Below are 12296 nucleotides of genomic sequence, written 5' to 3'. Positions count from 1 at the left end.
TAAACTGTGTGCATAAACAATGGAGGAAAGGACGGAATATTGTGTGTAGCAGGGACAGAAAATGACTGTTGTATCTGCACCAATATATACGTCGATAAGTCTAGTGTTGAGTGATAAACTGTCCTAGTGCAGTGCTCAACGAACAATAGACAGTGTATAAAAACAGTAGTTATTGATCCGTTCGGAGTCGATTTAAACGAACATCGCTCGACGGAGACATTTAGTATGTGTGTTACGAAACATTTTCACGTGTTGAAAGACGCTCTGGCAGTGTACCAACCGTGGAGTGAGTGAAAATGTGTAGTACAATGTGCGTGTGACGAACCTTGAATACCAGTGTCACAATGCCACAAGAAACCTGTTATCACGCCAAACCATCCTGTGCATACCAGTGAAGCGACGGCTTACTGAACAATAAACGCTTTTAACAAGTTGCATCTTCTTCCACAGCTAGTAATCTGTATCCTTAAAGACAGTACACCGTTGTGGAATGTTTGTTTCATGCGCTACGACGGGGAGCCATGCGGAGAAGCCGAGACGAGTGCCGTGCCGCCAGCCAGCCGGTCGCGGTAAACCACTGCCACTCGCCGACATCGGCGAATGGTTCAGCGCGGTTCGCGACTGCTTGGGCGCCACGTCAGCACAACGCCGCTGTTACTGAGAGCCGGTCGTCGAACCCAGCGGCCGTCGGCACGCGGCGTTCCAAACGACGCTACTCAACAATTGCTTCGCGCCGCCAGCTCCGTACAACATTGTTGTCATTCAAATGAACTATTAAATATGTGTTTAATGCACTAACATGAATAGAGTTTAGTGGACACGAAATGACGTGACAAACATTTGTTTTTTTTCTTGAGTTATTCAATACGGACTCAAAGTATTCATTGGTTCAGTGATATATAGATATAATATGTTTTCGTCATGTTAATGAAGTATACTCGCATGAATGCTAGACATTTTAAACCAATTGTCGCGAGTAAATGCAAGGAAGATTCATGATACTACTGTAAAAATGTGTAATAAGTGACTTTCATTACAATCCAAAACACAAATATTATATGGGTAACAAAGAGACTAAAGGTTTAACATGCTCTCACAAATAGCCTTTGTTATATGTGAACATTGGATAGAATCTGAACTTTTTGTGATCAAACTGGGTATTAAAATAAACCAGGCGAGATGACCATGGCTCCGGCGCAGTTTTCCCAGGTTTTCTGATCGCACGTAGCCCGTTATAGCATGTTATAGTCTTAGGTGGAGATTTCAATTTACCAGATATAGACTGGGACACTCAGATGTTTAGGACGGGTGGTAGGGACAGAGCATCGAGTGACATTATACTGAGTGCACTATCCGAAAATTACCTCGAGCAATTAAACAGAGAACCGACTCGTGGAGATAACATCTTGGACCTACTGGTAACAAACAGACCCGAACATTTCGACTCTGTAAGTGCAGAACAGGGAATCAGTGATCATAAGGCCGTTGCAGCATCCCTGAATTTGGAAGTTAATAGGAATATAAAAAAAGGGCGGAAGGTTTATCTGTTTAGCAAGAGTAATAGAAGGCAGATTTCAGACTACCTAACAGATCAAAACGAAAATTTCTGTTCCGACACTGACAATGTTGAGTGTTTATGGAAAAAGTTCAAGGCAATCGTAAAATGCGTTTTAGACAGGTACGTGCCGAGTAAAACTGTGAGGGACGGGAAAAACCCACCGTGGTACAACAACAAAGTTAGGAAACTACTGCGAAAGCAAAGAGAGCTTCACTGCAAGTTTAAACGCAGCCAAAACCTCTCAGACAAACAGAAGCTAAACGATGTCAAAGTTAGCGTAAGGAGGGCTATGCGTGAAGCGTTCGGTGAATTCGAAAGTAAAATTCTATGTACCGACTTGACAGAAAATCCTAGGAAGTTCTGGTCTTACGTTAAATCAGTAAGTGGCTCGAAACAGCATATCCAGACACTCCAGGATGATGATGGCATTGAAACAGAGGATGACAAGCGTAAAGCTGAAATACTAAACACCTTTTTCCAAAGCTGTTTCACAGAGGAAGACCGCACTGCAGTTCCTTCTCTAAATCCTCGCACAAACGAAAAAATGGCTGACATCGAAATAAATGTCCAAGGAATAGAAAAGCAACTGGAATCACTCAACAGAGGAAAGTCCACTGGACCTGACGGGATACCAATTCGATTCTACACAGAGTACGCGAAAGAACTTGCCCCCCTTCTAACAGCCGTGTACCGCAAGTCTCTAGAGGAACGGAAGGTTCCAAATGATTGGAAAAGAGCACAGGTAGTCCCAGTCTTCAAGAAGGGTCGTCGAGCAGATGCGCAAAACTATAGACCTATATCTCTGACGTCGATCTGTTGTAGAATTTTAGAACATGTTTTTTGCTCGAATATCATGTCGTTTTTGGAAACTCAGAATCTACTATGTAGGAATCAACATGGATTCCGGAAACAGCGATCGTGTGAGACCCAACTCGCTTTATTTGTTCATGAGACCCAGAAAATATTAGATACAGGCTCCCAGGTAGATGCTATTTTTCTTGACTTCCGGAAGGCGTTCGATACAGTTCCGCACTGTCGCCTGATAAACAAAGTAAGAGCCTACGGAATATCAGACCAGCTGTGTGGCTGGATTGAAGAGTTTTTAGCAAACAGAACGCAGCATGTTGTTATCAACGGAGAGACGTCTACAGACGTTAAAGTAACCTCTGGTGTGCCACAGGGGAGTGTTATGGGACCATTGCTTTTCACAATATATATAAATGACCTAGTAGATAGTGTCGGAAGTTCCATGCGGCTTTTCGCGGATGATGCTGTAGTATACAGAGAAGTTGCAGCATTAGAAAATTGTAGCGAAATGCAGGAAGATCTGCAGCGGATAGGCACTTGGTGCAGGGAGTGGCAACTGACCCTTAACATAGACAAGTGTAATGTATTGCGAATACATAGAAAGAAGGATCCTTTATTGTATGATTATATGATAGCGGAACAAACACTGGTAACAGTTACTTCTGTAAAATATCTGGGAGTATGCGTGCGGAACGATTTGAAGTGGAATGATCATATAAAATTAATTGTTGGTAAGGCGGGTACCAGGTTGAGATTCATTGGGAGAGTCCTTAGAAAATGTAGTCCATCAACAAAGGAGGTGGCTTACAAAACACTCGTTCGACCTATACTTGAGTATTGCTCATCAGTGTGGGATCCGTACCAGATCGGGTTGACGGAGGAGATAGAGAAGATTCAAAGAAGAGCGGCGCGTTTCGTCACAGGGTTATTTGGTAACCGTGATAGCGTTACGGAGATGTTTAACAAACTCAAGTGGCGGACTCTGCAAGAGAGGCGCTCTGCTTCGCGGTGTAGCTTGCTCGCCAGGTTTCGAGATGGTGCGTTTCTGGATGAGGTATCGAATATATTGCTTCCCCCTACTTATACCTCCCGAGGAGATCACGAATGTAAAATTAGAGAGATTAGAGCGCGCACAGAGGCTTTCAGACAGTCGTTCTTCCCGCGAACCATACGCGACTGGAACAGGAAAGGGAGGTAATGACAGTGGCACGTAAAGTGCCCTCCGCCACACACCGTTGGGTGGCTTGCGGAGTATAAATGTAGATGTAGATGTAGAATGGGGGAGCCAAATAAATGTAATGACCCTGGGACTAGGTTGACGGTCACCTCTCAAAGTGTAAGAACAGTATAAAAAGTGTAATTAAACCTACAGTGTAAAAGAACTAAGAAGTGTAAAGTGAATGATCCAACCAAGGTAACAGACAATAACCAAACAGACGTTAGTGGCAGCATATTGCCGAACATTTCCAACGTTAGTCAATTGCTGCCAGGGGGCATTGTAACGTCTAGAGAAACAAAAACAATATATTATGTAGTAATTAGAGAATTAGATGTATCATATTGTGTCATTGCATAAAATTATGTATTTTTTTTTTTATTATTTATTTTTGAAAACGTCTGCGTCGGCGAGTAATAAAACCGACACAGAAGATAAATGTTAAACAGAGATTAAAAAAGGAACTAGTATATAATGCGTGATGTAGATTAATGTCTTTGTCTTCTTAATTTGGAAGTTGTGCGAGTAAGATCTCCTGTTGTTGTCGTAGAGAACGCCAATGTAGCACTCTTTTGTCGAGACTAAGCAATGTACGCCATTACGTGTGAATTCACAAAGGTCTGTAATCACTGAGATATTTAAAGGTTTTAATAGAGTTGTTTAAATGAAAACTTGTATTATTTATTGTTAAGCTTGCTTGCATATTATCCCATCCTGTTGAGACATTTTTCAGTTATATAAATATTATCTGTGGTGCTGAGCTGCGTGGAGAACGAAGAGCCGCTGCCGCGGCGTATTTAAACGACGTACAATATAGTCGAGCATACCGCAAGGAAACGGTAAAATAATAGTAAAATAACATTATTTCTTTTAGCTCCCAGACTGGCAGTGAAGATCAGCAGATTTTATGATGTGTTGCAGATTGACGCGGGCTGCTGATAGGATATAATTTACAGTGCAAATAATTTAATGTACCTTCAGACTCTGATAGGAATCTTGCTGTGCTCCGTTCTGATCTGGCAAACTTTATAGTGACAACGTATTTTTTAATGAGAGTCTCATGTTCTTGGGCTAGTCGTGGTATGAAATAGCATTTTAACGAGAAATAAAATCCACTGCGAACTTGTGTTTTCGAACGATCATACGAACTGTAACATCAGTGTTCAGAACAAAGTAATTTCAACTTTTAATCACTATGAAGTAGGGAAGATATATTGATTCGTAGCATGAGTTGCAGTTACGATAAATCGTTCTTTAAATTGTAGGCCAGATCCAGAACAATCAGACTTCCATACATACATTTTATTCCGCTAAAAGGTAATGATGATAAAGAAAAGCAAAGCACAGCATTGCTAAAAGTATTTCACGTAACTCTTTTCGTAAATGTGTTGTCACAAAGAGAATAAATAAACCAAAGAGCAACAATTTTACAATCCGCGAGAGAGTAGTACGCGAAAAAACGAACACGAAAATACCAAGTAACTGAGCCTGTGCCTCGATGATGCAATAATGTTGACTAATCAGTTCTTACCCACAGCCATAACATCTTACAAAATCCGTTCTATAACATATGTGCATTTGTTTCATGATTTGCACGAGTCAACATCCTCTCCCGTGCTGAAAACTTTAACGAGCGGTGCGCAACAATGCAGACGCACCACGCAGACAAAATAACGTCGTTCCGTACTCCACATCCTGACCGCCGCCTACGGACAAGAAAGAAGACAACAATTTCCAGCCGACGCTCCATGGCAACGGGCACGAGGCATCGCGGTAGCGACATACAGCGTCATCCACACCACACGACTAGAAATGCGCCGGCAAAAATAGAAAAAAGCTAAAAATATTACCAACACAATAAAAAAATGTGATGAACACTTTCATATAAAAACTATATGTTTGTTTCTTTTTCAGAAAATTTTATATTTGATGTAAATACTTATAGTACCAAAACATGTAGAACCAACTTATGTAAGTAACACAAAGGGTTAAATCTATCAGCTCTGCCGAGGTTTTTCTGGGGTTTCCCTGCCGCCCTCGTCCAAATGGAAGAGCTTGTTATATTGTAACTGTCCCCAGCCATGTTATGTAAAAAGACTCAAAATGAATGTGTACCCATGAACTAATACACGGTAAAGTGAACTGAAAGTGATCAACGAACGAAAGAAAAGTGACACTCGTGGTCTACAAGGACCAAACATTAAGTAGTGTGTTCCTTGTAGCCCAGGGGGCCATGTAGTGTCCCTTTTGCGATATTCACCCTTATCAAGGTGAAACATAAATAAAACAGACAGTATGTGACGCAAAATTAATTGCAAACATTGATTTAACTGTAAAAATATACAATATATATATCGATAAATGCAGAAAAGACATTATTTTTATTGTATGAGATTGTAATGTGATTATCTTTGTTAGAGTATAAAATACAATGCAATGCTCATTCTTCTGTCTATTCTGTTTTGTTCTGTTCGTTCTGGTGTGAGCTGGAATAAGGTACGCAAGCTATTGTGCTGCGCTAGCATTTGTTTCTGTCGTAACGTAATTGCAAATATTTAATGGTGTAAACTGTGTCCTAGTACGAATATATTAGTATAAAGTGATCTCCGTGTGTTATTTCAAGAACCTACGACACATTTATCTTATGAAAAGAATATTTAATGAAAATTATTTAGCATGTTTCCAGCTGCTGCGGAGGGAGTAACAGTAATCTCTGATTGTTAACAATTAGCCGCCATTACGCGGTACATTTAAAAATATTTTTTCACAGCACAATGTCTGATAGCTGGAGCGGAAAAAATTAAGTAAAAATATTCAGTGAGATTAATTGAAGTAATCCAGTGAAATAATTTTATTAAAACTTGTCTATTTTCTGTGATAGTAATAATTTCAGAGCTGAGTAATACTACGCTATTGCATTTACAGTAATTTGTAGGGAGCCTGGCGCTCGATAAAACCAGATATAATACGTAATTGGCAACCTACGAAATTCATTATTTTGCTTATTATATCTCTTTGGTATTTTCAAACAAATTTACGAGGAGAGTGTTTCCGCTAACTAAATAAACAACATAACATTGTTTTTTCTTTTAAGAGATATAATAGGGCGTTCTCTGGGTGATCCACCAGGAAAACTTATGTGCAAAGAGTATCACTCTAAAAAATGTGATGAGTGTTGTTGTTCATACAACCAATTATATAAGGAAGCATGGGCTACAACACAGACAATTTAAAAGATTTCTTGAGGATGTAGAAAGCCAGTATGGTAGCCTGCCTTATTACAGCGAGGTCCGCTGGCTTAGTCGTGGCGAATTATTAAATCGTATTTTTGCCTATTAGATGAGATAAATATGTTCATGGAAATAAATAACATGTGTGTTGCTGAATTGAAAGAGCCTTCATGGAAGTGTGATCTCGCGTTCTTAGCAGATTTAACTATCTGTCTGAATGCTTTGAACATTTCACTACAAAGTAAAGATCTGCTAATTACTCATTTCATAGATTGAATACGAGCTTTTAAAATGAAATTGACACTTTGGGTGAGTCAGCTGGAAACAGGAAATCTAGCTCATTTTCCTAAATTATCATCCATGCAAGATGTTCACAGAGACTGTGAACGTTATTCACATAGTTTAGTTGCCCTTAAGGAAGAATTTGATCAACGCTTTCAAGATCTGACAGCACTAGACAGTGATTCTGATCTGTTCTCCTCTCCATATTCAGCGAATATTGAAGAGATTCGTCCTCAGCTGCAACTAGAAATTATTGACCTGCAGTGTGACAGAGAATACGGAGACAAATTTCAGAACAAGAAAAACATTTTGGAATTTTACAGACACTTCCGTCAGGATAGATTTCCTCATTTGCACAAACTGGCGGCTACAATAATATCAATGTTCGGTTCCATGTATGTTTGTGAATAACTGTTCTCTGCAATGAAATGTAACAAGATGCGCCTGAGAAACGCATTGTCTGATCGAAATTTAAACTGCACGCTGCGCCTAAGATGCACAAGAACAATTACTCCGAACATAGACGCAATTGTAAAGAGCAAAAAGTACAAGATAACCAAGAATCCCACACTTCAGTGACACCTTTTATTGTGTAACTGTTCACAAATTAATACAAATGTAGAGGCATACACTAAGCTAATAAAATTATCTGGCACGTGTAGATTTTCCTTTATTTGTTTCATTTGTCACAGTAATAATTCGTGAGTGATATCCCTACAGGTCGCCACGGATTTACATTGACTGGCGGCAGCTGTTGTGTGCCCCACGTGACTCTCCCCACTCTCCTCTCTGGTCTGGTAGTGGGGGTAGCGTGCTCACACTGCGCCGTGCTCGCGCCTTGCTGCTCACAGCTTGCTCCGCGAGCACGTATGTTGTGAAGCCCTGCTGTATGTCAAGTAGATTCTATTTGGTAATGTGTGGACTGTCATCACATAACGTCGTTTCTTTCTTCACCATTTCGGAAGGGGGAAGCGCAGATAATGTGTTGTAAGAAAATACAGCAATGATAAGTATTACAATCCAATTGCTGCTGTATTAGGACACTATGGTTCGTTAAAATAAAACCTGTTATCACCTAGACCAACATTTATCGAAAATACCACCACACACAAACACACACATGAATAATCCGACGTTTTTTAGGGAAGGAAGAAATAAGATGTTGGATTTTAAGAAGAAATAAGGTATTTTATTATAATATTTTGTGTAAACTGCAGAATGACATGGACTGTTTAGAAACACCCACTCATGAGAGAGGTAACGAAAGACAGTAATCTCGAAAGATGTGACATTTCCAAAGGCAATGTCTGAGCCGATATTTCGAAAATAAAATTATATCTCATTCATTGTGAGATTCTCACACTTCGCAGACACAATTAAGCTCCAAAAATAAACGTTTAAGCATCTAAATTGTCTGTATTTCTTATTGAAGGGTTACAGTTAAATTCTGCCACACTTAAATTGTCTGCAGTACTTATTAAACCACTCACAGCTTACATACTAGCACTGCTTATAGAAACTTTTAGTTTAAGCAGTACTCTTTTACGACAAAAGCTCGATATGTGTACCATACTTGCAAGCTCTAAGGAACTTTAAATTATATATATTTTCCGCTTGTAAAGTGTCTGTACGAGTTATTAAAATATACACTTGCTTGCTTGCTTCTCATGATACGCAAGACCTCTACAAAATTTTCAGCAAAAATTAATTTGGTTAAGATATAAGTTTTTACAAACTTTGCGATCATAATAAATGTTCAAATTAAACATTTCTACTTATAAATTGTTTGTATTACTTATTAATATACATACGCAGCTACTGTTAAATTGTTTTAGCCATATTTTGGACGCTGAACTTACTATGGAACAGAACAGACAAAATTTTGGTGAGTCAAGTTTCCATTTCCGCGTTAATGTACTCGTTCTGTGTTCTTAAGTCTAGTTATAAAACGAGTGGATGGTAAAACCATACTTCCTTGGTCATACACACTTGTACCTTGAAACAGAAGCAAAAATGTTTACCATGGAACATTGAATACTTGCAAATTAACTGAGTTTCGTTAATATCGTAACAATTTTACCTGTCTTGAATGTAATAATTTGTGTAGTTTCTTATAGCTTTAATATCAATTTTCTAAATAGTAACTGTTTTTTCTTAATACTTTTACTTCATTTTGTTTGATTTACTGATTATTCGCGTGTAATAGAGTAATAGTGTAATAGGTGACTTTATTCTCTTATTTGTTTGAGTCATTCGTCTTCTACCTGGTTTGATGCGCAACGCCACGAATTCATCTTCTGAGCCAAACTTTTTGTGTCAGAGTAGCACTTACAATCTACGTCCTTAATTATTTGACGGATGTGTTTCAATATATTTCTTCTTTTACAGCTTTTATCCTTTACAGCTCCCTCCAATACCATGGAAGTTGTTACTGATGTCTTAACAGATGTCCCATCATTCTGCCCCTTCTTCTTGCCAGTACTTTCCTTATCTTCCTTCCCTTGCCGATTCTGCGGTGAACTGCCTCATTCCCTACCTTAACAGTCCACCTAACTTTTAATATTCTTCTGCAACACTACATCTCAATTTCTTCGATTTTCTTCTGTTCCAGTTTTTCCCCAGTTCATGTCTCACTACCATAAAGTGCTGTGCTCCAAACGTACATTCTCGGAAATTTCTTCCTCAAATTGAGATATATGTTTAATACTCATAAACTTCTCTTGGCCAGGAAGCCGTTTTGGCTAGTGCTAGTCTGCTTTTTATGTCCTCCTTTCTCCGCCCATTATGGGTTATTCTACCGCATAGGTGGCTGAATTACTTAACTTGATCTACTTGGCGATCACCAATTCTCATATTACGTGCCTCGCTATTCTCATTTCTGTTACTTTTCATTACTTTCCTCTTTCTTCGATTTACTCTCAATCCATATTCTATACTCATTAGACTGCACATTTTATTAATCAGATCCTGTAATTCCTCTTCACTTTCGAGGGGGTTAGTAATGTCATCAGCGAATCTTATCATTGATGTCCTTTCACTTTAAATTTTAATTCCACTCTTGAATCTTTGTTTTATTTCCGTCATCTTTTCTTCGATGTATAGATTGAACACGAGGGGCGAAAGACTGTATCCTTGTCTTTCAACCTTTTTAATACAAGCACTTCGTTCTTAGTATTCCAGTCTTATTCTTCCGTATTGGTTCTTGTACATATTGCGTACTACCCGACTTTCTGTATAGCTTACACACATTTTCCTCAGAGTTCTGAACATCATTTGACATTATCGAACGCCTTTTCCAGGTCGACAAATCCTGTAAACGACTAAAAACTGTATTGACAAGATTTTCTCGATTGGAGTGCTTTTAAATTTCAATCTAATATTTGTCTCTAGGTTCATGTTCATGTTGTACTCTGAAACAGGTTTTTACATCGGAAAAAAACATTAATTTTCTGGAGGAATTTGTGCAATTTCAGAAAAACATTGCAACACGTAAAACGTGAACGCAGTAATTTATAAATGGAATAAGAAAAGATATTTAATTTCTATCACAGAGCTGGCTAGAGACGAAAATTCTGAAAGCATCCCAAGGTACAATACTCTCTCCCACTGAACGTCGTCCTGGTACGGGACTGATATCTAGAGCCAAAAAGTCCAGAAAGGAAGGAACTGATTTGTTCACGCTCATTATACATGTGTGCAAGTTGTGTAGAACGTAGTCTCATTTAGGAATAAGACAAGCCTTTCACGATCCCAAGATACACTGAAGTTGGCGGTGGCACTTTCTACGTGTGTTTTGATGGATAAATGACTAACAAGCGCTTCAGGTAACAATCTATAGAGCTAATATCACCTTTGCTCTTCGTAATCCTTTCAGTTCTAAATAGCTACATCTCGAAAATCGTGGAAGATAAAGCACATTCTATGACAGTTTCCTTTCACAACAATACACTGACTTACATTTAGAATATGTAAACTCTGTGTACAAATATTCGTATTAACATGAGTATGTACGAGCAACTAATCGAGCAAGTCTTTATTTAATCCACAGGCTAGGATTTTGGAATGAGCTAAGTCTTCATTGTTCAATCGATAACATCATTTCTGAATAATTTCGCCATCCTATCCAAACCACCACACATTCTATGGTGACATCGATATCGAAATACCATGGGACAATAATTAAAAGAAAATTGTGGTGAAAAGGGTAATGAAATGATAGAGGAAACAGATTATTATGCTATATTAGTTTATTAAGTTCAAAGCGTCAGCATTCACACACTGCAACTACACATGCTTTGTACTGGCAGAGAATAGTGTGTAGCTTCAGACCACAACGACCTCTTCGGCGTTCCTGTGGAAGATGACAGTTTCTCCAAAAAGCGCGTTAGGCACTTCAAATTCCAGCTCGTTGATGGGCCTGTCGAATGGGAATAGGGAGGTCTTGGGGCACATGTCTTTGGTGTATGGGTCAATTCTTCCGTTGGTATTGGTTGAGCACGGGCTGATGATTACATAGGTGCAGAGTGGCAGACCCTCACGGGTTCCGCGTGGCAGCATCAGGCGATCGATGTCTCCAAATATGCGCATGATGTAGTTGGAAAACGGCTGTGTCCCACTAGCCAAGGCGGCCTCCGTAGCTCCGAACAGCTGAGTGTAGCTCATTGGCAGCTGGGTGTAGGAGATGATGTCCTTTGATCTCCTCAGCAGCTCATTCACTCCCTTTTTCACTGCAAAAAGAGTTACGTGGGTTGAGTGTAAATCGAAGAAAAACGAAAATAACAAGGAGTAATACAAATGAGTTTGGCGATAAACTTAACATCAAAACTGAAACCGCAAGATAGATGAAATGAATGGATTTGACTGTCTCTGAAGGAAAAATAACACATGATGGTCAGAGCAAAGAGTACATAAAAAGCAGACTAGCATAGGCAAAGAAGGCATTCATAACCAAAAGAAGTCTATTAATAACAACCATCGGTCTTAATTTCAGCAAGAGATTTCCCAGAATATACATCTGGAGCAGTACATTGTACAGAAGCGAATCATGGACTGTGGGAAAATCAGAAAGTTGAGAATCGGAGCATTTGAGCTGTGGTGACATAAAAGGATGTCAGTAATAAGGTGGAGGATGGATAAGATAAGAATTCTGGAAGTTCTCTGCAGAATCAGTAAAAAAAAAAAAAAAAAAAAGCCTATGGAAAAT

The 12296-nt window shown here is 39.1% G+C and overlaps 1 protein-coding gene across 1 annotated transcript in view; it reads right to left on the bottom strand.

Annotated features, from left to right (window-relative positions):
* Positions 1–11390: 11390 nt before the first annotated feature.
* The window catches only part of LOC126144998 (allergen Cr-PI-like), a 38994-nt gene continuing 38088 nt past the window's right edge, over positions 11391–12296 (bottom strand). Inside the window, exon 9 of the mRNA XM_049915525.1 lies at positions 11391–11820. Coding sequence (XP_049771482.1) covers positions 11417–11820 — 404 coding nt within the window. The 3' untranslated portion in view covers positions 11391–11416. The remainder of the gene's footprint in view (positions 11821–12296) is intronic.

This window comes from Schistocerca cancellata, chromosome 2 (assembly GCF_023864275.1).
Source record: "Schistocerca cancellata isolate TAMUIC-IGC-003103 chromosome 2, iqSchCanc2.1, whole genome shotgun sequence".
Lineage (NCBI taxonomy): Eukaryota > Metazoa > Arthropoda > Insecta > Orthoptera > Acrididae > Schistocerca > Schistocerca cancellata.
This window is presented reverse-complemented; position numbering and strand designations above follow the sequence as displayed.